This window comes from Sesamum indicum, linkage group LG2 (genome assembly GCF_026168435.1).
Source record: "Sesamum indicum cultivar Baizhima isolate 11 linkage group LG2, ASM2616843v1, whole genome shotgun sequence".
NCBI lineage: Eukaryota > Viridiplantae > Streptophyta > Magnoliopsida > Lamiales > Pedaliaceae > Sesamum > Sesamum indicum.
In genome coordinates, this window is record NC_142658.1 from 4,140,048 (window position 1) to 4,162,947 (window position 22,900).

The window sequence follows — 22,900 nt, forward strand, 5'->3', positions numbered from 1 at the left end:
CAGGACTTTTCTTCTTGTCTGCATACTCCCCCTCCCTTCTAAAGCATGGTGAAAATCAAAGCAAGCATGATTGGATAATATTTAGCACACGTAGAGCCAACCCAAGCGACATTCCAATCTATGGCTTCAGTTTAATCGTAAACCAATTTAGATTTTCTATTCCCTAATTTCCTTCATCAAGTATCCCCTTTTCCCCTTCTGATTGATTCCTATAAATTTCGAGATATCAGAAAACAAGCAACAGAAGAACTCCACAAATCTCATGGCTTCAGCATTAACAAACCCTTTACTTTCCTCCAACTTTTTTGGCACCCAAGTATATATATCTTCTCCCACACCCAAAACAGTTTCAAGAAAGTTCATTGTTCCACAATCGATTCTTAACAACAAGAATTCCAACAAATCAAAGGTCGTCTCAAGTCATGGAGCTTTGGCTGCTCTACTTTTCTCTTCAATTGCTCCGCAAGCATTAGCGTTGGATAATACTCCACCACCTGCTCCTGCTCCACAAGTGATCGAAATCGAGGCCCAAAAGACTAGCCAGTCATCACCCTTTGCCCAAAATCTAATCTTGAATGCTCCAAAGCCTCAGGCCCAGTCCACCTCTGATCTCCCTGAAGGTTCCCAATGGCGTTACAGTGAATTCTTGAATGCGGTGAAGAAGGGTAAGGTCGAGAGAGTGCGGTTCAGTAAAGAGGGGAGTGCCCTTCAGCTGACCGCAGTGGATGGCCGCCGGGCAACTGTGATTGTCCCCAATGACCCGGACTTGATTGACATTTTGGCAATGAATGGTGTTGATATTTCGGTTTCTGAAGGTGATTCTGGAAATGGGCTGTTTAATTTTATTGGGAATTTGCTGTTTCCAGTGCTTGCTTTTGCTGGCCTTTTCTTTTTGTTTAGACGGGCCCAGGGCGGGCCGGGCGGGCCTGGAGGACTTGGCGGGCCAATGGACTTTGGCAGGTCCAAGTCCAAATTCCAGGAGGTGCCTGAGACTGGTGTCACATTTGCTGACGTAGCAGGGGCTGATCAAGCAAAATTGGAGTTGCAAGAGGTAGTTGATTTCTTGAAAAACCCTGATAAGTACACTGCATTGGGTGCAAAAATTCCGAAAGGTTGTCTTTTGGTTGGTCCACCCGGTACTGGAAAGACCCTTTTGGCAAGGGCAGTGGCTGGTGAAGCAGGGGTACCGTTCTTTTCCTGTGCTGCATCAGAGTTTGTAGAGTTGTTTGTAGGTGTTGGAGCTTCAAGAGTGAGGGATTTGTTTGATAAGGCCAAGTCTAAAGCTCCTTGCATTGTGTTCATTGATGAAATTGATGCTGTGGGTAGGCAAAGAGGGGCAGGACTTGGTGGGGGAAATGATGAAAGAGAGCAGACTATTAATCAGCTCTTGACTGAAATGGATGGATTTTCAGGTAATTCTGGTGTTATAGTCTTGGCAGCGACCAATAGGCCGGATGTTCTTGATTCAGCATTGCTGAGGCCGGGGAGGTTTGATAGACAGGTCACCGTAGACAGGCCTGATGTTGCTGGTAGAGTCAGAATTCTTCAGGTTAGTGAGCTTTGCTAAGCCCTCACTCTTTAGTTTCTTTAGTCGATATAAATGTGAACTTGTGGAGGGGGTATCATTTTTAAGGCCTGAATCACTTCTGGATACACAACAGTAAGGATGCATCGACGGATCAGTCAATTGAAAATTTGAGTTTTATGCCCAACAATGAGAAATGTGGTTTGCGCTTATTTTGGCAACTGTTAATTGCTTTCTAGCAGTCTTGAAGCTTCCTGATGTTTCAGTTTAGGCAGTTTGATAACTGTTAAGTAAACTTCTATGCAGCTTTTGTCCTAACTTCAATGAGTATATGTTAGCACTTTCACTATAATGTTTCTACTGGGATTCAACTCCTCCCTCAAATTTGTCACTGCCCTAAAGTAAACTTGTATGAAGCTACTGCGATAGATGTCTTACATTTAAGCAATCTCACTTTTAAACTTTTTGCACTCTACTACCTTATTACGCCAAACTTGTTAGTGCTGGCCTCTCAGTGTCAAATTTTCAGAGAATTCTTGCTCCGTTAATCTAGAAATCACCATCGCACATTCTCATTTCACATTTTGTCACCATATCATTGCCATACCAGGTGCATTCCAGAGGAAAGGCACTTGCCAAGGATGTCGATTTTGAAAAGATTGCCAGGAGAACGCCAGGTTTCACCGGTGCTGATTTGCAAAACCTGATGAATGAGGCAGCCATCCTAGCCGCAAGGCGTGACCTTAAGGAAATAAGCAAAGATGAGATATCTGATGCCCTCGAGAGAATAATTGCCGGACCAGAGAAGAAAAATGCCGTTGTATCTGATGAAAAGAAGAGGCTAGTTGCTTATCATGGTATGAGAAACTGCAAATAAGAATTTGGAGTCGCCTTAGCTTTTTTATCCTTTACTGTTGGTTGCCTGACCGCTACGAATGCAAATTGTGTGTAGAGGCTGGGCATGCATTAGTCGGTGCTCTGATGCCAGAGTATGATCCAGTTGCCAAGATCTCCATCATTCCTCGTGGCCAAGCTGGTGGGCTTACCTTCTTTGCTCCAAGTGAAGAGAGACTTGAGTCAGGATTGTACAGTCGAAGCTACCTAGAAAATCAGATGGCAGTCGCACTTGGTGGAAGGTCAGTTAGGCATTTTCAAGCCCTCCCATGAATAACTTTAAACAGTTTCTAATTAATGTAGGGAGTCATGTTTTAAAATACCATAGGTGATTGTCATTTATAACTTAAGGGTGAGTCTTTCAAAGATTCCCTACTATATTGTAATATGCTTGGTGATATTATCTCAAGAAGTTGCTTGTTCCTCCATAACTCTTTACTCTTCTGTTTTTGGGGTGGGGTATTAAGAAATGTTCTTTGTTCATATAGGGTGGCCGAAGAGGTTATTTTTGGACAGGAGAACGTAACAACAGGGGCGTCCAATGACTTCATGCAAGTTTCAAGGGTCGCAAGACAGATGGTTGAGAGATTTGGGTTCAGCAAAAAGATTGGACAAGTGGCCATCGGTGGACCTGGTGGGAACCCCTTCCTAGGCCAACAGGTACTTACTACCTTTACAACACGTCTCAAGTATGTTATTAGAAGACTCTTAACATTCACGATATACTTCAGATGTCAAGCCAGAAAGACTACTCAATGGCAACAGCAGATGTGGTGGATGCAGAAGTGAGAGAACTGGTAGAGAGAGCGTACACAAGGGCCACGCAGATAATAACCACACACATAGACATTCTGCACAAGCTTGCTCAGTTGCTGATAGAAAAAGAAACAGTTGATGGAGAAGAGTTCATGAGCCTGTTCATTGATGGTAAAGCTGAACTGTATATTGCCTGATTCTGTTCTGAGAACTTGCAAAATTTGTTTTATATATAGGTCTACATACCAATTGTACACGCTGATAGCGATAAAATATTATTCAACATATTTGAGTGGTAATAATTAAGCATGACCATCTACTCAAGTCAATGTATGTATTTTTCCCTCCATATTGTACATTTGTGAAAAACAATCACATCCCTCAAAAGATCAAATGATATAGGCAAACTGTGCAGTATGTGATTACGACAGAATTTGTCACACCATGACTTCTCAACAAGTAATAGATGGAAGGGTCATTATCCTTTCCCACCTCGTTGCTTCTTTTCTTCTAGCATGGCAGCCTCATTCAACATGTCAGCTGCATCCTTGTGCATGTCAAGCTTGGCAAGGGCCACAGCCTGCATGTAAAATGCTGTGGACCAATCAGGATAAATGCACTGAGCTTGCATCGCATCCCGGAGGGCAGCATCTGGTTGATCACACATAAGATTACAAAGGCTTCGTCTTGCATGAACAGTTGGGGAAATCATGGTGCCCACATCTATGAACTGCACATAATCAGTTTAGTAAAGGTTCTTATATTATTCACAATTTCCACATTGCAGCTCCAACTTACATTATTATTCCAGAGACTAGAGAATACACCTAGAGAAGTTTTCCCACAAAAGCAAGTACCTGAGAATAGCAATCTATTGCAGTTTTGAAATCTTTGTCACGGAATGCCAAGTCTCCCCTTTTCCTTGCATCCAACATATCTCTCATTTGTTGAGTCCATTCTTGGAAAGACAACTATTTTGCATCCAATAGGGACTTAGAATAGATAGATATCAACAAAATTCACCACAGCATCATTAGCCAGGATAGTTTACCTCATTGGTTCCCTCATCATCTTTGTAATGTTGCATCACCAAAAATTGATGGATAGCAGTGAGATCCATACGTGAACAGGCATCACCCATTGGCGAGAGTGGATGTGGTGGCGTAGATGGTGTTTCTTCACGCTTTGGAATTCCCAGCATCACATAAGATGGTACCTGCAGTTGGCAATTTCTTGGTTATCTTCTTAAGTAGTATCACAAATTCAGTGAGTACTGTACCATGAGATCAATGTTTTACCAACACTATACTCAATTTCATCACCAAATCAGTGTCATCAGAAACCCTAGCTTAAGCCAGGAATAGATAAAGCAGTTTTTTCCATTTTGTCAAAATCAAAGAGATATATGATATACTTTCTGCTACTTTATTAAAACCCAAAACTGCCAGTTAGAAGCAAGCATGGCAAAAATAGAAGATCAGAATGAGGGAAAAGAAACAAGAATCACGTGCAAAATGCATAGCAGCGGAGAGAACCAAAACAGCATTAGCACCATTAGTGACAGCAAACAAGCAACATAGACTGGCTGGGCAGACTCAAAGTCCGAGACGAAGCGATCTGGCTGATAGAATTACATGCCTCTTGTTGGCACAACCAATAAGAAAATATTTGGTAAGTACTCTGTAGAAAACTCTCCCATTAGACACAACTCAAGGGAACCTACCTAGACTTGACATGATAACATTCAAAATAATATTAAAATCTACTATGCACTATAGCATGATGTGCAAAACACAATAGCGATTAGATCATTATCGTATAATATATCATCTGTTTACGAAAGCATAATTCTGAATCTTCTAACAGCAAAGAAAGGAAATTAGGACTTGCATCGGGTTTATTTTGCAACGGGGCGAGGGTAGAAACAAGATCCTTGGTCTTTGGCCGTTCCCTTGGTTCATACTGCAAACACTGTGAAGCAAGATCAAAAACTACAGTAGCCTCTTCAGTTGAGAAATTTCCCTCTAAATGGGAATCCATTAAGAGAAGAATATTTTTGCCTCGTATCATATCCAGCGCCTGACATGCAGAAAATGATTATCAGGTACACAGTCTCCAAATAATATTTGAATAACCACTATAACTCAAAACATCACAGATATGGCCACAAGTATAAGACTAGTGACAAAACAATGTTAACACCAAACAACCTAGGTGGGATTATGCACTTAATTCCTTCTAATCAAGCAAATCAAACACGGCCTTTTATGTCCCAAAAGTAAGCTTCCAACTGTACCATGCAACCCAGTTTGATGCACTTATTTGACCAAGTCAGCTAATTGAAATCAGTTATAAAAGTTATCATTTTAATCACGATAACAAGGGAAAACGGTATCCAAACTATACTGCTTTCTTCAAGTTAAATAGCTAGTTGCAATTAATGCCCTAGAAATGTCAAGTAAAACAACACCGCATGTAAATGGAAGCTATACCAAAATGAAAGCTGATTCAGAAAAGAAATCCCAGCTACAAAACATGAATTGTTACAAAAGCTGATAAATAGCAAGATACAATTACATACATGACTTGGAGGAATATGCTTTCCACTAAGAAGATCCAACAGGACAGTTCCAAAGCTGAAAACAACACTTTCCTGGGTCACCCTCCCTACAAGAAATTGCCACCACATGCTAAGCAATCTTGATATATAGATAATATATTTATACACACATACGCAGAGAGAAAGAGTGAACAAGAAAAAAGCAAAATGTACTATGCACAAAAAGAGTGTTAAGTTAATCCAGTTGCTCGGACAGAAGTATCAAAATTAGAATCAGCTGGTTTGTTAACTTAATACTGGTACGGTACAACATAACTTCACAATTTCTTCCTTTCAGTATCATTGATTATCTCCATCGGAGCAAGAACCTAATGGCAATACCGAGAGATAGTAGCTCTAGCAGCTAATTTTGAAAGCCTTTTTATTGGTGTGCCAAGAGAAACCTCATTTTCTCCCATTAATATTACACTTTCAAGGAACATTCAGATTAGACGGAATGCTCAAAGACTGAGAGAATTGATGGTCATCTATGAAGCATCAAGTCAGGGATCTCAACGACACAGAGTCATGGATGGTAACATGTGGTGTGTGATAAGTTAGAACTATGGACAGGAATGCAGGACATATGAAAAGTTGAATCTATGACTTAAAGAACTTAAAAGATTGAGCTCAGACTGAGATGAAGCATGCACCGACTCACCAATCATCATCTTGATCTAAAACTGTTGAGGTAGTAAGTTTTTAAGGTTGTCAATCATGTGCAGGAACGTGGGTGAATTCTCAGTAAGCTTAACCCTTTTCTGCTCACAGAAACTTTTTCGTAGTTGTACATGAATCTTGTTGCTTAAATAACATTACGACCTTGAATATATTGTTGGGGATGCTTGTTATTTACTAAGAGTCCACAATACAGTTAACCAATCTATCTCTCTAACAGATCCTGACTTCATCCCAATTTCCTTAGCTGCACTACACTCGTGTATAAACTGTTAAGGTCGCTAACAATAAAGACATCGATTTTAATTCATGCAAAATGATTTTTGTAGGAACAATTACTCAGAATCGAATATGTGCAAAAGGTCAAGTATTTAGTTTAACAAATATCTTATGAGAAAGGCTTTTCACCTTGTTTGAACTTACTGTAGGAATAGCTAATTACAAGTACAGCAGGTATGGGGGGCAGTGAGGAGATTCCCCCAAAATATCAGGTCATAGATAACTATAACCAAAAAGGGAGACATAGCCACCCAATGCAGAGGAGCTTTGGTTTGCTGTTCTGAGATCTATTGATTACATACAAATGACATGCTAGTAATCCATGTTCCACATAATTCTAAATAGAGGAAGATCTCAGTGTAGCGTAAATCTTCTAATCCTCTGCTTTCAAAAGCCATTATTCAGAAACTCCACAATAGTACAATAATGTTTTAGGCCATGTTCATCTCAGTAAATTAGGACAGCTTGTAATATGAATTTCGACCAAAGGTAAAAGGCACTGCACATAACATTTACCATTTCTCAGATACTCAGGAGGCGTATAAGCAAGATTTGTGCTATAACTTTTACCATCCCTGCTGTTCTTCATTAATCCAAAACAGGACAGCCGTGGATCTCCATTCTGCCAAAATCAAGCGCATCAGAACTTGTCTCCAAAAGAGCCAAAAACATAAAATAGAATAAAAAACTGGGCACCAGCATGGCACAGAACAAGAAGCACATGGCATGATATTCCCCTTGTAACAAAAGCAAATCTTCGACAAAAAATAGATAATTAACCTCATCAAAGAGAACTCTATAGGCATTCAAGTCATGGTAGAGTGGTCGACCTTCCCTGCTGCAGTAATCCAGTGCTTCAGCTATATATAGAGCAACTCTTAAACGCATTGCCCACTCAGGGGTTTGATTCTCCCCTGCAGAAAGTACAGAGAATATTTCAAATTGAACATAAATGAAGAACATAACAAATTTTATCTATCAAGCTTCGTATAGAAATACATTAACTACAGTGAAGAAACAACCCCTTCCCAGCCACCCTCCTCTGAAACAAAATCTGGAGAACACAAAGGTCCTCTGCTATTGACTGAGACATAACATTAGAGGTAGCAAAAGAGGATAGCAAACAGATTGAGCATCATTGGAAACATGGCAAGAAAATGCTTCTCTCTCTAATCGTTTATTGCACACACCATAACATATAAACTCCCGTTTTACAATCAATAGAAAAACACAAACTTTTAAAGAGTGTAATACACTAAGAAAAACAAACAAAATATTTTGTAGTACCCCAAGTTTTTCACATAGCTTTTTTGCCAATTGAGGCTGGTACCATCTAATTGAAAAAAGTACTTGCATATCTGACTCAGAGCAGAACCACAATCATCATGAAACAATTGAATTAAACATGTTACAGACTTTCACAAGACCAAGAAGTTCTTAAATGCAACCGTGCAACTTTAGAATAGGCTTCATTACAAGAAACTGCTTTAAATTCATTGACATCAATATTGAATTGCGGAAGTGCCCAACTTCATGAGAATCTGCAGGCCTATATGGCTTATACACAGAATGGATTATTCACCTGGGTGACTCAGAAATAGAAACCGAATACATAGATCAATAGTTGTTCACAGATGACATGACAACCATACTCGAACAAGCACAAATTCCAAACTCAAGCCTGCACGCTTCTATCATTCATCTCGGAAATGATTAGAATCTCTGCCTGACCTCAATCACAACTAAAAGCTTTCACAATGGAAAATCTCAAAATACCAAGAAATTTCCACAAACCCTTATACCTTAGCCACTAATCAATTAGGCCAACTGAGCCCATTTCTAGAATTCACAAAGCTTAAAAGACGTTAGGAAAATCATACAAGCTATAGATTAGACCATATCTGCAAGAATTATAAAATTGTAACTACGATTGATAAAAAAAGAGTAATGTAAAACAAAATGCAAATAAATCACAAATTGAAGCTAAATTGGTAATTCGACAACTCAACGTACAGTGAAATAAATGCTTAGCGAGCGTTTCATTAGGCATAAATTCGGCAACGAGCAGCCTCTCGTCCCCATCACAACAATACCCTATCAGATTCGCCAGCCTCTTGTGCCTCAGCTTCCCCACTTCCTTAGCTTCCTCCTTTACAGTAATCCAGAAACATATTCAATAACTCTATAACCTAAATCCACTTTCTACTTTAGAGGAGAAAAATATATTCGAAAATAAAAAAATATCAGGAAAATATACACATACAGCAAACTGTTTGGGATCAGGCCACGCCATCTTGGTAAATTTCTTGACAGCGATCCACCGCTGGTTCTGCAGGCGGCCTTCATAGACGACATTGGGGGCTTTCTCCCCACTCTCCGAGACTATATTGTCGGAGCTGAAGTTGTTGGTGGCGGACTTCAGCTCCGCCAGTGAGAACTCCGCGAAGCCCCCAGTAGAGGCTGCGTTGACGGAGGAGGAACGGCGGTGTCCATACTGCTGCTGCTGCTGCCACTGATCCTTCTCACCGGAACGCGGCAGATGCTCCTTTGACCCGCAGCATCCCATGACGACTCGGTCGAGTTGACTCACCAGACCACCACCACACGTGACGCGAAGCTAAAAAATACTCCTCTGGTGAACAGCAAACCCAGCTCAGAAACACAATGATATGCTCAATTTTCGAATCGCACTAGGGATTATTATATGCAGAAATTCACAGTAATCTACACTTTACAAATACTAAAGTCGAGAAAATTCATTAAAATATATACGTTCGTGCGGGTTATGAGGTAGAAAGGGATCTCCAAAAGAAGAGAGAAATTTTGGTGAAAGTGCCTTTGGGCTTTTCTTCTTCCTCTTCTTCTACTACAACTAGTGCTACTTTATATAACTTTTACTACCATTACTATTTTAAGGTTTCGATTTAAATTTTATCAGCGTTTGTCAGTTTCCAGGCACCAGCAACGACCATCGCATCGTTACATTTTCCATAAGAGAAAAAAGGTACAAATTCTTTGTTGACCTCATACGTACCCGTATTTATCACTGCGTCCACCAAATCTTTTTTCTTTACTTTGTAAATGTTAGTCAACCAGATTACAACAGACTTTTTTTTTTTATAATTTATTAATATTGTATTATTATTTGAAAAAATTATAAATATCTCTTTAGAATAAGAGTCACGAGAAATATTTATTAAAAACTTTTGTATCTAAAAGAATAAAACATGGGGGAGTTTTATGCCGTTTATCCTATACTCAGTCCTCCTCACTCTATTACTTTTCAAGGTGCAATTTCATATTTATATCTGATTATTTTCTTAATTCCCCATTTATAAGAGTAAATGGCATTGCATGTACCAAAATATAGACGTGATTTCATATTATCTTTTTGAGACATTACTCACCCACCTATATATCAATTGTCAACATACTATCTAATTCAATAATTTCTTAATTCTATACTTTTGTATTTATATAATATATTAGCTTCCAACTTTTGGAAGAAAAGCTTCCACTCCACTCCAATCACATTATGAAAAATGTGAGAATCTTTTGACTTTTAGTGACATATTTTTTTTAATTATAGTATTTTTATGGAGCAATAGTGCCATTTTTCTCTGTGTTTTATAATTAAAAATGACCCCAACTTTTAAAGGCAAAATAAATATATAACTCCTATGTGCTTAATTTGTAACTTAATTTCTTGCATTATTAAAGTGGGTGCTGGGAACAATGGAAAAAAGGCAGGCTTACCTGTCAAGGACAACTACTTTTTTTCTTTTCTTTTATGTTACAAAAAATTGTGTTTTTATCCCACACCATATAATATATTCTACTTTTAATCCCACAGTTTATCAACTTAATATATTTGGTCTCATAGAACAGAAAATTATAGCAATTTTGGTCATATAGAATAAAAAATAGTGTCACATATGATAAAAAATTATAATATTTTTTTGTCCCAATTGCTATAAATATGCTAAATCTATCAACTAAGAGATCAAAACTGCAGCATCCTCTATCATAGAGAATGAAAAATACAATTTTTTTCTTTATTTTAGAATAATGGGAACAACAATCCTCGTAATCAAGTCATTTGGGCTTATTACCGCAAGTGAATTCGTATTTAGTTAGCGGGAGCTATCAAACAGTCTCCTGATTTTGTGAAATATTTGATTTGGATCATAGGTATGGCTTTAAATTTAAAAATAACAGATTCGTATCCAAATCAATTTATTTATAACAAGTCACAAATGTTTAGGCACTAAATAATAATAAAATGAGAAGAATATAAAGGATAAGGGGAAATGAAATATAGAGGGATTAATGGTAATTAATTATAATAATTTTCTTCCAGCTAATTTTTTAAACTTACAAATACGTCATTTGAGGTTGTAATTGTAATTTACATTGACCCATCAGACTTATGCAAATAATTATATAAGTACAGTACATTGACGTCTCTCTCAAAGATATATATTTATAATTTTATAAAAGAAATATAAGAATATTTTTATAATTAAATTTTTAACTTTAAGATGTAATTTGCGATTTAATAAACCGGATTATATATAGACTTTGAGATGGGGTGAGTTAGGAGTGTCTATCCAAGAGATAAAAATGTAATAAAGTTTAAAAAGCAAAGATTAGGCGGATGATGAAATATCTTGTCAGACTTGAAGAAAGATGGGACTGCCAAACACAACACGGTGGAAAATAGGAAATAAGTAGAAGAAAATTAAGTGGGTCAATATTCCCAACATAGTTTACCTAAACGAAGAAATCGAAATTTTGAACAATTGGTACCAAATGAATAAACCTTAAAGATAAATTAATAGTTTTGCACATGTGTATGTGTTCAAATTAATCTACATTTAATCATGAGCTTAAATGATTAAGAAAAATGATGATGAGGAGTTACAAGGTAATTAGTTGAAAATTACAGAAAAGCATGCATGAATATTGCAAGTTGGTAAGGGCATGAGCCAAAACTCCAGTTCATCATGATCCCTTTTCAGAAACCATCCTTGGACATGCCAATTACTCCATCCAATCATTAATATTGCTTAATCATATTTCCAGCAAAACAGTCTTCCGCGTGAATGAATGTGCACGTTAACCTTAACTACTTACGTACCTTGTCTCTTTCATTATTTCTTTTTGTGCAGTAATTTAATTATGTGTGTGTTGGGTTGGCTGACGGATCCAGTTCACATGTTCAGACCGTGTGCGTTTGTGCATGGCTGGCTGGATGTCTTGCAACATGCATATATGGATGTATGTGCCGGACCCTATTAATTACCATATATATTCCTTCAATAATTTCAGCACCCCAACTATATATTCATTAATTAATTAATACTATATATAGTCTTTGATTAATTGGTTTTTCGAGTAAATAATTTAGCTAATTATTTTTTACTTAGTTGTGCATTTAATATTCAAGAAAAGAATTTGAAAAATAAATGCTAGCTCCTAATTACTTAGCCTTATATTTAATGTTCCCAATATGTATGTGATCATTTAAATTAATTCTGGTTAATGCAAAGTAATTAGTATTATAAATATTTTCATGAAATTAAAAGAGCATATAGTAATATATATACATTTAAATTTTATTTTTCTTTACATCTTAAAATTGAGAGAGTTGCGATCAGATTCATCAATATATTGACAATTACTAATATTTATTTAAATAAAAAGAATTGTTGTTTATCAAGAACCGTAATTTAAAAAAATATTAGTATTTTTCAATAATTTGAGATTAATATTCAGACATTAATCCAACATGCACGAGAGAAATCTACGGACGAAATCAATCAATCGAACTTTTCGAGTAAATCACAACTGTACATTGTAAAATTTGGTTTTCTGATATATGTGTTCACAATTTTCACTACTTCAATTTCAGAATAGCAAAATAAAGGGGGAAAAAGTATACGATAAAGTTAAAATATACACTCAGATGTAATTTTCGATGTTTTGTGGGGTTATTGTGTAAGAACATTGAGTAACGAAACCCTAGTGTTTATCAAACTCCGGAACGCCCTCTCCGCGCAACCTTCAATCTCCACGATGCAGTCCTCCATTTCGTGCATTTTCTTAGACGCCATTTTCACCTCTTCCTCTGCTTTCTTCCTCAACTTCTCCAGATTTATCTCCTCGAATTCTCGAATTGCCCCTTCGACTTTCACGTTTTTCGTTTTCTTCCCGAAATTCATCAGCGCCATGCAGGATGGCTTACGGAACGCCGACGAATTCGAGAGCCCGCCGAAGAGAGATCCGGAAACTGATACCGTCACCTTGAGCACATCGTTGATGACGTCAATGAGCTCGGCCTCGTCGTCGTACGGTGCTCGCGCGGGAGCCGTGGATAATTTCCCAATGGAAGCGAGATTTGAAGCGAGCTTACCGATTTCCTTGGCGATTTTGTTCAGATTCTTCGAGTGCACAGCGATCCTCACACCGTCCTTTCTCCTGAAGGCAATTTGGGCCGCCGAGTACTCCTCTTTCAATCTCAAAACCAGCGTCTGGAACATTCCGTAGACGTCGACGAATCGGAGGAAGTCTTCCAGAAGCTTCTCGATCAGGTTAGAGTACTCGCCTCCCCGGAGAGATTCACGAGTCTGGGGTAGATGGAGGAGATCGTCGAGCGACTCATGGACTGTCTTCAGGCGGCGCAAACCGTCGCACAGCCAAGCGGAGGTGCGGCAGCCGGACTCCGACACGGACCACGAATTGAGCTCGGCTATTTCGTCCCTGAGCTGGGAAATAATGGGGTGTGATCGGCACGGTAGGCTTGTGGATCTGACATGGAAAGTCTTCTCGGGTTTAGATGAAGTATGGGAGGGAGGATTTGGGAATGAAAGCGATCTGCGAAAATTGGTCACCATTTTCGGTGCCATTTTTTATGGGATTTACTGATTACAGATAATCGATTTCTTGAGTTGAGTGTATAGGGAAATGAATTGCAGGAGTATATATATACGGCAGGGGGTGGGGGGAGGGGTGAGGGTGACGCGTAGAGTAATTAAGGAGTAGGCGCACGAGGGGTTGGGGACTGGATCCGCGAATAAATACAGGCTGTTGGGAGGGAGAAATAAGGCGCAAGGCATGTGGATGTGGTGCTTAAAGGAGGAGTGGTCACTGGTCACAGGTGTTGCTGTTACGGTGGAGCCTTGACACCACGTGTGCCTCATTTAATCTGCTTTTTCAACTTCATATCTCGTGGTTTGAACCCCTCAAGGTAGAAAATATTTTACGTAATCAACTTGGGTAAAATCAAAAATAAATAATATATTTATTATATAATTAATTATTTTTTTAAAATTATTTCATAAATTACATGATATATATATATATTATATCTGTAATATAATTTATTTAGATTCGATCAAATTCAGTTTAAATTAAAATTTTCCTTCCAAAATATTTGATCTCTTTTAATATTGAAGGAAATTCTAAAACCCTTTGGCCAAAAGTATATACTTATATTATAAAATGAATAGCGAAAACCAAGGTAAATCAGATAAAGGCTGGCATGTCGTTCATAGAGAAGAGAATTGGGAGTCGTGCAATGTAAATGGGTCTGATACTTAATTAGCTAGCGTTAATTATTTTGCTAAAAACGAAAAAGATTTTTATATCTGTTGTAATTGATATGGAAAGATTTGGGAATCATGAGGAGTTGACATTACTTCAATTTGCTCTCCAGAACCTGCAATTTTAATACGCCCAAACAAGGGTGATCATGAATTGACGTGGAGTAGATTATAGTCCACCTCGCATCTGCAAATAATAATTTTTTCTTCTATTTTCAGGAATGAATCAGTATAAGTCCTTCCTGTTATATCATAGGAGGTTTTAGAATTTAAATTTTTATATATATACTTATCACATAAATAATTACGATACATCATTTGAAAAATCATTTCACTTTTACCAATTTCGAGAAAAGATTGGTCTCGAATTAAGATTATTAGAATTTCATTTGAAATTACCAACCAACCATTTAAACGGGTTCGAAATAGTTAATTTGTTTATTGAATGTTAATAGTTATGTTGTACAACTCATTTTAATTTGAAATTATCTTTACTTAAAAGTCAAACCCTTTTAATGTTAAGAGCCGTTTATGTCATTACTCAATTTGTAGTACCATGAATATATAAGTGTACTAATAAGAGTGTCACTATTTATATCATATGTGGATAAATTGTATCCAACGATTTCTTATTATTTCATTTCAACGTATTTATTAATTTAAATTATCAATATATACTGAACTAAATTATAAATTTTAATATATTGAATAATATAATTAACCACATATTTCCGATATAACATACCACCACTTCTTTTCCTATGATAAAGGAATCAAAATGCTGATAATTTAAAGTAGTGATCCATGACCAACTTGTAGCCTAAAACAATCCATGCCAAACAATGTACTACCATCGCAAAAAGTAAACCTAACAGTTGGCTGAATTAGAGATTTAAGTCCCGTTGTCAACCAACAAGATTTCAGCTAATACATGGCTTGACAATTCTTGAAACGCCAAATTTCCTTGCACTATAACTACCACATTAACTCCCAATAATTCTCACTGCTTAGATTCCGACACTAATTCATTGATTTTAGACCATGAAGATAGAACCATGGGTACCAATACTTACAATGCTACATTGAAACTTGGCGCATTGTGACACACACAAACAAAAATCAATAATTCTGTGCTAATAATTCCTAGGCTGAAATATGGCCTTTCATATACCTGTTCAGGCAGTGTTTGGGTATCCCATAATCTTGATGGTACAACTCTGTAATTAATTCCAGTAGCCCACCAGCTGTTGGAAGAAATGTCATACGCGCTAAGGTTTGAGATTGGATTCAGAGGCTGTGATTGGAGAATTATTATTTTGTGAAATCTGAAGCACGTAAAAGTGTCTGGCGAACAGCCAACCGTCACAGATCAAGTCCGCATAACTTGTCTCTCTCTCTTACCATTTTCATCTCTCCTCTTGCTCTACTGCCTCTGCCCCTCATAATTCGCCCATCCAGGCTAATCTGTAAGAAACTTTTTAATTGCTCCATTACCAAAAAGGAAATAAATAAAAAGGTATTCGGGACCTCGGGCAATCGAACCTATAATATTTGATAAAACATTTTCTTTGTAAGATATATAAATTTATTTGATAGGGTATATTATGACCCAAAACAACATTAATACCCCTCTACAAAAATGCCATATCTGCACCAAGATTTCGCCCCATTGGTTTTGTTTCGGGTCGGGTCAGTAAACCTCAATTAGGATTGTAGATCGTTTTACTATACTTAGATGGAAATGATGCCACGTGAACTAGATAAGTAGGCACATTTGATACTATAAATACACTGATCGAGCCTTATTTGAGGTAAGACACATCTATTACAATTCAGCAACATTAAATATCTCCAATTCCAATTATACTATATCGATCTCGAGCTTATTTAAGTATTACAGGGTCTTAGATGGAGACCTCCCAACAAATCCAGTAATTCTCTCTTTTCTTCGATTCCATACTTCATCTGAAATACCCTTAATTGAGTTAGACCCATGTTGGGCCAAAGGTATATTCCAATGTGACAAACTTTTGTAACTAATTTGGCCACTTGCCAATTAATTTGTTTAATTATTGGGGTAGTAGATGTAGGTTACAATGAACATAAATGGATGAATGCAACAAGGCATGTGTGTGTGGATGAGTGATGGCACGTTGATTAGGTGGACTAATTGTTTGTTTATGAATTAGATGCGTCACGTTTTTTTCTGATAAATTAATGATGGCGGCAACATGAGTCAAACCCAAGTCTTTTAATCAATTATATTGTCATTTCCATGTTTCTAATCTTATAATTAGTTCAATGATTTCAAATAATTGTCGGAGGAATTTCTGAAATTTTATCTCTAACCGACATTTCCTCATTTTTAATAATCTCCCCACATTTTTATGCACTTGGTAGGAATCCATTGTTGGGAAGGCGGCTTCCCTTTGGTCCTTTAGTTTTTGTTTTTTAAATAGAAGCGTTAATTATATTATTTAATAATATTTTAAGAAATTAATTTGAGTATTTGTTCTCACTCGAAATAACAGCAAGGTATCGAATATGATAGTAAGTGTTTAAGGTTTTTGTTATTCTAAGTATTTCGACTAATCTCTTAGAGGTACTCTAAAATCATGCAAAATAAGATTGCATTACGGCCAAGTTGGAAGAGGTTCCAACGATGGCTCTCTGATGTTCAAACTGATATTGAGTTTAAGGTCTCCGAGAGAAAGAGTGCATTTATTACTATGTGTATTACCTTAGATCGACTTTTACTAACTTAAATATTAGAGAAATATAATTATGTATTATTTGTGAACGTAAGACACATGTTTGAAGTTTGGAGCAGTGTAGAAACTGAAACACTGACACAATCTCAAAATTTATGCAAAATTAAATTGTTCATATATCCGATAATCAATATAAAATTAAATGATTCACAACCTACTTAAATTTGGAGCTCATGGCATAAACCCATTCAAGAATTAAATCTTATAAGCTCTAATAATTGTCATTATAACAAAAAAGAAAGACTTGGTTGAGTCTCTGGTAACAATTAATAATCATCAAAAAATTATTCAGAAATAAAATAATTTTAAATTAGATTCTCAATATTTTTTTAAAAAATTATTAAATAATTTTCAGTATATTACATTTTTATAAAACATTTATAAATTTTACCCAACGACACAGAGTAGGGTGATTGGGTGTTGGACAGGCGATCAACTTTTGCGCGGGCGGAACTGCAGCCACCTGTGTTTCTGCATGCCGCAAATGGCGTGGCGCTACAGTTTTCTCGCCACGTTTTCCCCTCAAAGCATACTACAAAATGGCTTAATGAGAACATCCCAAACAAATCTCGGACCACAACTGAACATCTCTGGCAATGGAGAAAGCCAACAAACAAGAAACACAGGACGCTGCTCGCGAGCAGCACCAACCGCCTCATATATCACCCATGCAGCCGCTCACCAGAGACGCATACGGTGGCGGAATGTACGCCGCCGAGGAGGGCCAGCTGAAGGAGCAAGAGAAGCCACCGGCCAGCGCCACCCAGAGTGCTGATGGCCCGGCAGAAGCCACCATCCAGCCCAAGCACACGCCACCGCCCTCCACCGGTGATCGTGACCTCGACATCACCGGCCAATCTTATATTCAGTAGCTCAGATTTTCATGTGCGATTCTGTATGTATGTACTGTATAGTAACTATCAGATTATGCAACTTTAGTTTGATGTTCTTATACATTTCTACGCAAGCTAATGTGACTGGAATTCAATAATAAAGGCATCTTGAAATTTCACATTAAGGGGTTGTAGTGAAATTACAGACGTTATTACCTAAATCAAGATCCATCAAACTAAATTAAATTAATCATTATGTGATTGGTTTTTTATCAATTATACATATCTATTATATATATTCCAACTATTTGGTTCATCTACCTAATTGAGATTCAATCAAACTCGACCTGGATTGGTCTAAAATTTCAGGTGTGATATACTATCAGTACGTATATAGCGGAACCCCTGATTCTATATCAGGGTCAAAAAGGGGAAGACCAAAAAAAAGAACAGGGGAAAAAGAAAAAAAGAAAAGAAAACCTCTATTATAGTACATACTATCTCCATCACCGGGACTTGAGGCCCAAACTGCAAATCTCAACGGGTTTCGGCGCATCCCAGTGGCCCGCCCGTTTCTTCATCTTCTCAAACCCATCAACACACCGATCCATATTCAGAGCCCAAACCTTCTTCCTCGCCGAAGCTAGCTTTTTCCCAGCTGCCTCATCGAATAATTCTTCCCACCCCTTTTCCCACTCACTATGCGCGTCACAGAGCTCTAGTGTGTTATTAGCCCAATCAGTCCAGCTCCAGCCTCTGTAGAGCCCATTCATCACAGGCCCAACACAGGATCCAGTACAAACGGGCCTGCAAGGCCTGCACTTAGCACCACTGAGTGGGCCTGGGCTCGACAGTGCGGCCACCGGCACGCCGAATCGGGCCGGAGGAAAATCATATTTACGGTCCGTTACTATACAAAATGGGAGGCGTCGGGTGGTGAACTGGACCTTTTGTGTGGTGAGTTGGGCCTTGAAAGCTGCCTCCGAGTTGAGTTGGATTAACCCTGACCCGTTAAGTTGAGGAATCAAGGAGAGTCTTGAGAGTGCTACAACTGAGGTGTTGTAGTCCCCTACTCCAAAACGGTCATTCAACCCACCGTAGGATGAACCCGGGGGGACCAAATATTTACCCGGAATGAAGTTCTCGGGGCCCAACGTGTCGGACCAATACCCGTCAACTCTTGTTCGGATGATCCAGTCGTACGTGAAGTTATTCTTTTCTTGATATGATTTGATCATTGTTAGGCAGCCCTCTACCAGATTGAAGTACTGCAACAAGCCCTGCAACGGAAGAGGAGGGTTGGTGAGGTCAAATTACAATATTACCCGCAACATGATGTACATATAATCAAAGAATATGATCATCCATGCAAAAGGTGACACTGGCAATTACGTCAAATGGGATTTACACAAGTCGAACCAAATAGATCATGTCTTAGTAAATAATTCAGTCCCAGAATTTTGGAGCGTCAGATGGATGCCAACTGAATTATTTCTTTTCTTCTTGAAGTAAAATTTGAATCCTATGGTAGTTGACTTGTGATAAATAAGTTAGGCAAGCAGCCAGCATAGAGTATTAATAACACTCCTAACCATAGTATCCTAAAAACAGAACGTGGATCGACCAAACCATGGTTCGAGTTTGAATCTATAAGAGGTCGGATTTTGTATCTTGATCGATGTATCAAGGCGTTTACACCAATCAAGAAACAATTCGTGCAACCTAAGCAGGATGCAAGAAAAGTCCAAAGGGAAAAGCTAAGGTAAGACGGCAAATGACATTGTAATGACCAAACATGAGATACAAAGACAAAAGTCCATGAACCAACTACATACCCTAGGATATCTCCTATGTGGCAAGTAATTTTAAAATGGAAAGAATGACATGTTGCAACTAAACCCACAGAGGTTTTTGTATGATTGACCTAAACCAACTTTTGCCGTTTGGAACAACGTTCAAGGGAAGCAGTTCTAGGACATACAGGAGAAAAGATCGATAAGGGTCGTTGTGTTTGGTGGAATGTGGAGAAATTTCAAGAATTTGTAAATATCAGCGAATTTTAGTACATTTTGATGATTCTTTCATCTTTATCTCAGAAATTGCACATCCTTAGAATTTCAGACTCGATGGACTATCAACCAAAGTTGTGGGTAGAGCCTTTAGAACAACAATTTCTTGCATTTCTGACGAATGGGCTTATCTACAGCCTAAGATTCAAATAAGGCGACTAAAGTTCAACTAACCGCGTACGGACCAGAAACTACGACAAAAGCCTGGAGAAATTTCGGAGTGGGAAGAAATCCAAGGAATTAAAATCAAACACGTTCACAACAACTGTTGCAAACATCCAAACCCTAGAAGCTAACGCCACCAAATCCGACCAATGCCGTTTCTTCCAAATTTCGCGACGGATACAACCCCCCCACCAATCGCTTACCTATTTCAATCTTTTCACCAACACCAAAATTTTCCAATTTCAAATGAAACTAAATTATTCAACGAAAATACAAGAACTGATACACTGAGATTTAATCTAACTGTTGATCATGATTAAGCTGCGAAAATCAAAACATTTAATTATCGGGGAACGCGTTAAGCAAGAAATGATTACACGTATCTCGTGAATTAAATCATGTCACGTTTATGTTAAAACTGTTAATCAAAGCGAGGGAGTATTAATGCGCACCTGTATGCCGTTGGGCGAGTTGCGGGCGGTGAGAACTCGCAGCTCCGGCTCGGTCTCCGGTATGGGTCTGGGTCTGAAAATCTTTACGGCACCAATTCTCGGCGCATCATTTAACAATAAAAGCTTATACGCATTGGAGTCCAGCGGGCTATGGAGAAAAAGATCCGAATTCGCATAAACTCGGAGGATCCTTTCCACAATGGAGGGACCGGTGAGCTCGAATCTCCGAGCCCCACCCACCAAACAAACTGCGATTCTGGACCCGTTCAACGGGTTCACGGGGCGGGTCTCAACTCGAAGCGGGGGACGATTGGGAACTGCAGGGCCGAGGAATATGGACTTGAGAGGGGCAAAACTGGAGAAGGGGATTAATACTGTGGTGGTGGTGGAGGAGAAGGAGAGAGAAACGTAGGTAAGAAAGGTGACGGAGAGAAGGATGAAAAGTAGAAGCCTCCAGTTGAGATCCAAGGCCCGTCTTGGGAACTGGGTCAGGATCTTTGCCGGGTTTTTCATTCTTGCATTAAAAAAATGAACTCTTGGGTTTTGTAGCCTTGCTTCTTCTTCTTCTTCTTCCACTTCCCATGAAGAAGAAAGATATATAGAGAGAGAAAATGAAATTCGATGAAAGCTTTTCTTGCAAGTGTATTTGTATGTATATATGTGTGGAGAGAGAGCGAGAGAAAGATCCAAGAGGGTGAGTACAAAGTAGGAAGTTTTCAAAAGGAGTATGAATTCTGGAAGGTTTCTTGAAATCTTTGTTCAACTTTTACAGGTAAGTAATGGTTTATGGTAAGGTCGTTTGAACTTGTGAATGGTGAATAGGAGGATTGATAATGATAAAGAAGGGGTGGGGTGTGTGTGTGATTGAATGTGTGTGATGATTTTTATCCGAAAAAGGTGTGTGAAAGTTGATTGAGGATGAGGAATGGTAGACGGGTTTGAAATTCTTTTGCCATAACTGTAGATAGTGCCAAATGCTGTAGTAAATAATAAGTTAAGATTTTGTGTATATTTTCGAAATTTTTTGTGTTTGCACTCAACATTATTATCTTTCATGAAATTTAAAGCACGATTTTCAGAACTTGAGTAACCAAAACTTTCGTAATCTTAACTCTGATTTCAACATAAAGTATGAATGGTAGGTTGAGAAAATTATGTGGTATAATTTGCATGTTAGAGTAATAAATTTGAATCATTGTTCGATTCGGACAAAGGACTAATGACATATGGCAACTTTCTGTCTAAGAAATAATGATTTCGGTGGTAGGTGATGTCGAATTAAATATAGGCTAAATTATAGTGATTTTTTTTTATGAAATTTAACATAATTATAAATATTCTTAATATTTGATAAAATTATCTAATTTTTTGATTAAGGAATAAAATTATTAATTTTACTCTTACCGTATATTTTTTTAAAAAAAATTAAAAATTTGTAAAAAAATTGAACATGGTTGATGAAAAATCTTGAAAAATTATAAATAAAAATTTATCCACTTGATTCATAAAAAAATCAGAAAAGTTTTAGAAATAATTAAAATTATAATTCCTAATTCACAATGATATTTTGATGAGTTGATCATAAAAAAGAAAATAATAGAAATCTAATGAAAATTGACGAATTAGACTAATTGTTAAGGGACGAAATAATCAAAATGAAAAGAAAAAATTACAATGATGTACGGAATTTATGAGAGATGCGGGGAGAATAAAGTGGTGGTGGTGGGGAGGGGAGATCGAGAGGAATGTAGGGAGGGGAAATTGAGGAATATTTTTGATGAAAAGGGGACGCCATGTGGAGTGGAGGTTGGATTTATTGATCTAATCATTTTTATTTTATTGTCATCCTCAATTCGACAACAGTCAGCTGGCGGTGGGCTTAGCCGTTTTCAGAATAGATTGCCATTTTGACCTTTGCTCTTTCATTTTCTAATCAAATATTTATATATTAATGAAATGTGGCTTTTTAGCTTGTCAGAAGTGGGGTATGCAGCTTTCAACTTTCAGCATAATATCTCAATTTTTCAATTCAAGGGTTGTGATTAATTTTCTGATATGAAGACTATTGAATTCGGATCTGAAAAAACTCGTTCCAGATCTGTTTTTAATGGGGCGAGTTTGAACCTAAAAAATCAAGAACGGGTTAGTCCATGAGGACCCACCCCAAGAGATGGAACAATTTTATTTTTCATCATATATATTGAGTTTTTTTTTTTTTTTTTGTTTTATATTTGTGTAACAATTAAAATTTTCCAAAAAAGAAAATCTATCGAAT

General features: G+C 37.7%; 5 protein-coding genes across 5 annotated transcripts; 2 read left to right on the top strand and 3 right to left on the bottom strand.

Moving 5' to 3' along the window:
* Nucleotides 1-31: 31 nt before the first annotated feature.
* Nucleotides 32-3,504, top strand: VAR1 (FtsH extracellular protease family). Its single transcript, XM_011102737.3, has 5 exons — nt 32-1,549; nt 2,136-2,382; nt 2,478-2,661; nt 2,908-3,079; nt 3,151-3,504. Exons 1-5 carry the CDS (start codon nt 263-265, stop codon nt 3,370-3,372), a joined length of 2,112 nt encoding a protein of 703 aa, XP_011101039.1. The 5' UTR covers nt 32-262; the 3' UTR covers nt 3,373-3,504.
* On the bottom strand, nt 3,438-9,637 carry LOC105179125 (serine/threonine-protein kinase BSK1). Its single transcript, XM_011102726.3, has 9 exons — nt 8,995-9,637; nt 8,745-8,880; nt 7,512-7,645; nt 7,248-7,353; nt 5,757-5,842; nt 5,066-5,254; nt 4,227-4,391; nt 4,033-4,146; nt 3,438-3,905 (listed from the first exon to the last, which is right to left on the bottom strand). Exons 1-9 carry the CDS (start codon nt 9,295-9,297, stop codon nt 3,654-3,656), a joined length of 1,485 nt encoding a protein of 494 aa, XP_011101028.1. The 5' UTR covers nt 9,298-9,637; the 3' UTR covers nt 3,438-3,653.
* Nucleotides 9,638-12,584: 2,947 nt separating this feature from the next.
* LOC105179145 (DUF241 domain protein (DUF241)) lies at nt 12,585-13,716 on the bottom strand. Its single transcript, XM_011102748.3, has one exon. It carries the CDS (start codon nt 13,637-13,639, stop codon nt 12,725-12,727), a length of 915 nt encoding a protein of 304 aa, XP_011101050.1. The 5' UTR covers nt 13,640-13,716; the 3' UTR covers nt 12,585-12,724.
* Nucleotides 13,717-17,530: 3,814 nt separating this feature from the next.
* Nucleotides 17,531-18,118, top strand: LOC105179155 (transcription activator-like protein). The gene has a single exon (XM_011102758.3). The coding sequence runs from the start codon at nt 17,703-17,705 to the stop codon at nt 17,976-17,978; it is 276 nt and encodes a 91-aa protein (XP_011101060.1). The 5' UTR covers nt 17,531-17,702; the 3' UTR covers nt 17,979-18,118.
* A 152-nt stretch (nt 18,119-18,270) lies between these two features.
* Nucleotides 18,271-21,559, bottom strand: LOC105179162 (uncharacterized). Its single transcript, XM_011102762.3, has 2 exons — nt 20,626-21,559; nt 18,271-19,219 (listed from the first exon to the last, which is right to left on the bottom strand). Exons 1-2 carry the CDS (start codon nt 21,136-21,138, stop codon nt 18,446-18,448), a joined length of 1,287 nt encoding a protein of 428 aa, XP_011101064.1. The 5' UTR covers nt 21,139-21,559; the 3' UTR covers nt 18,271-18,445.
* Nucleotides 21,560-22,900: the final 1,341 nt, after the last annotated feature.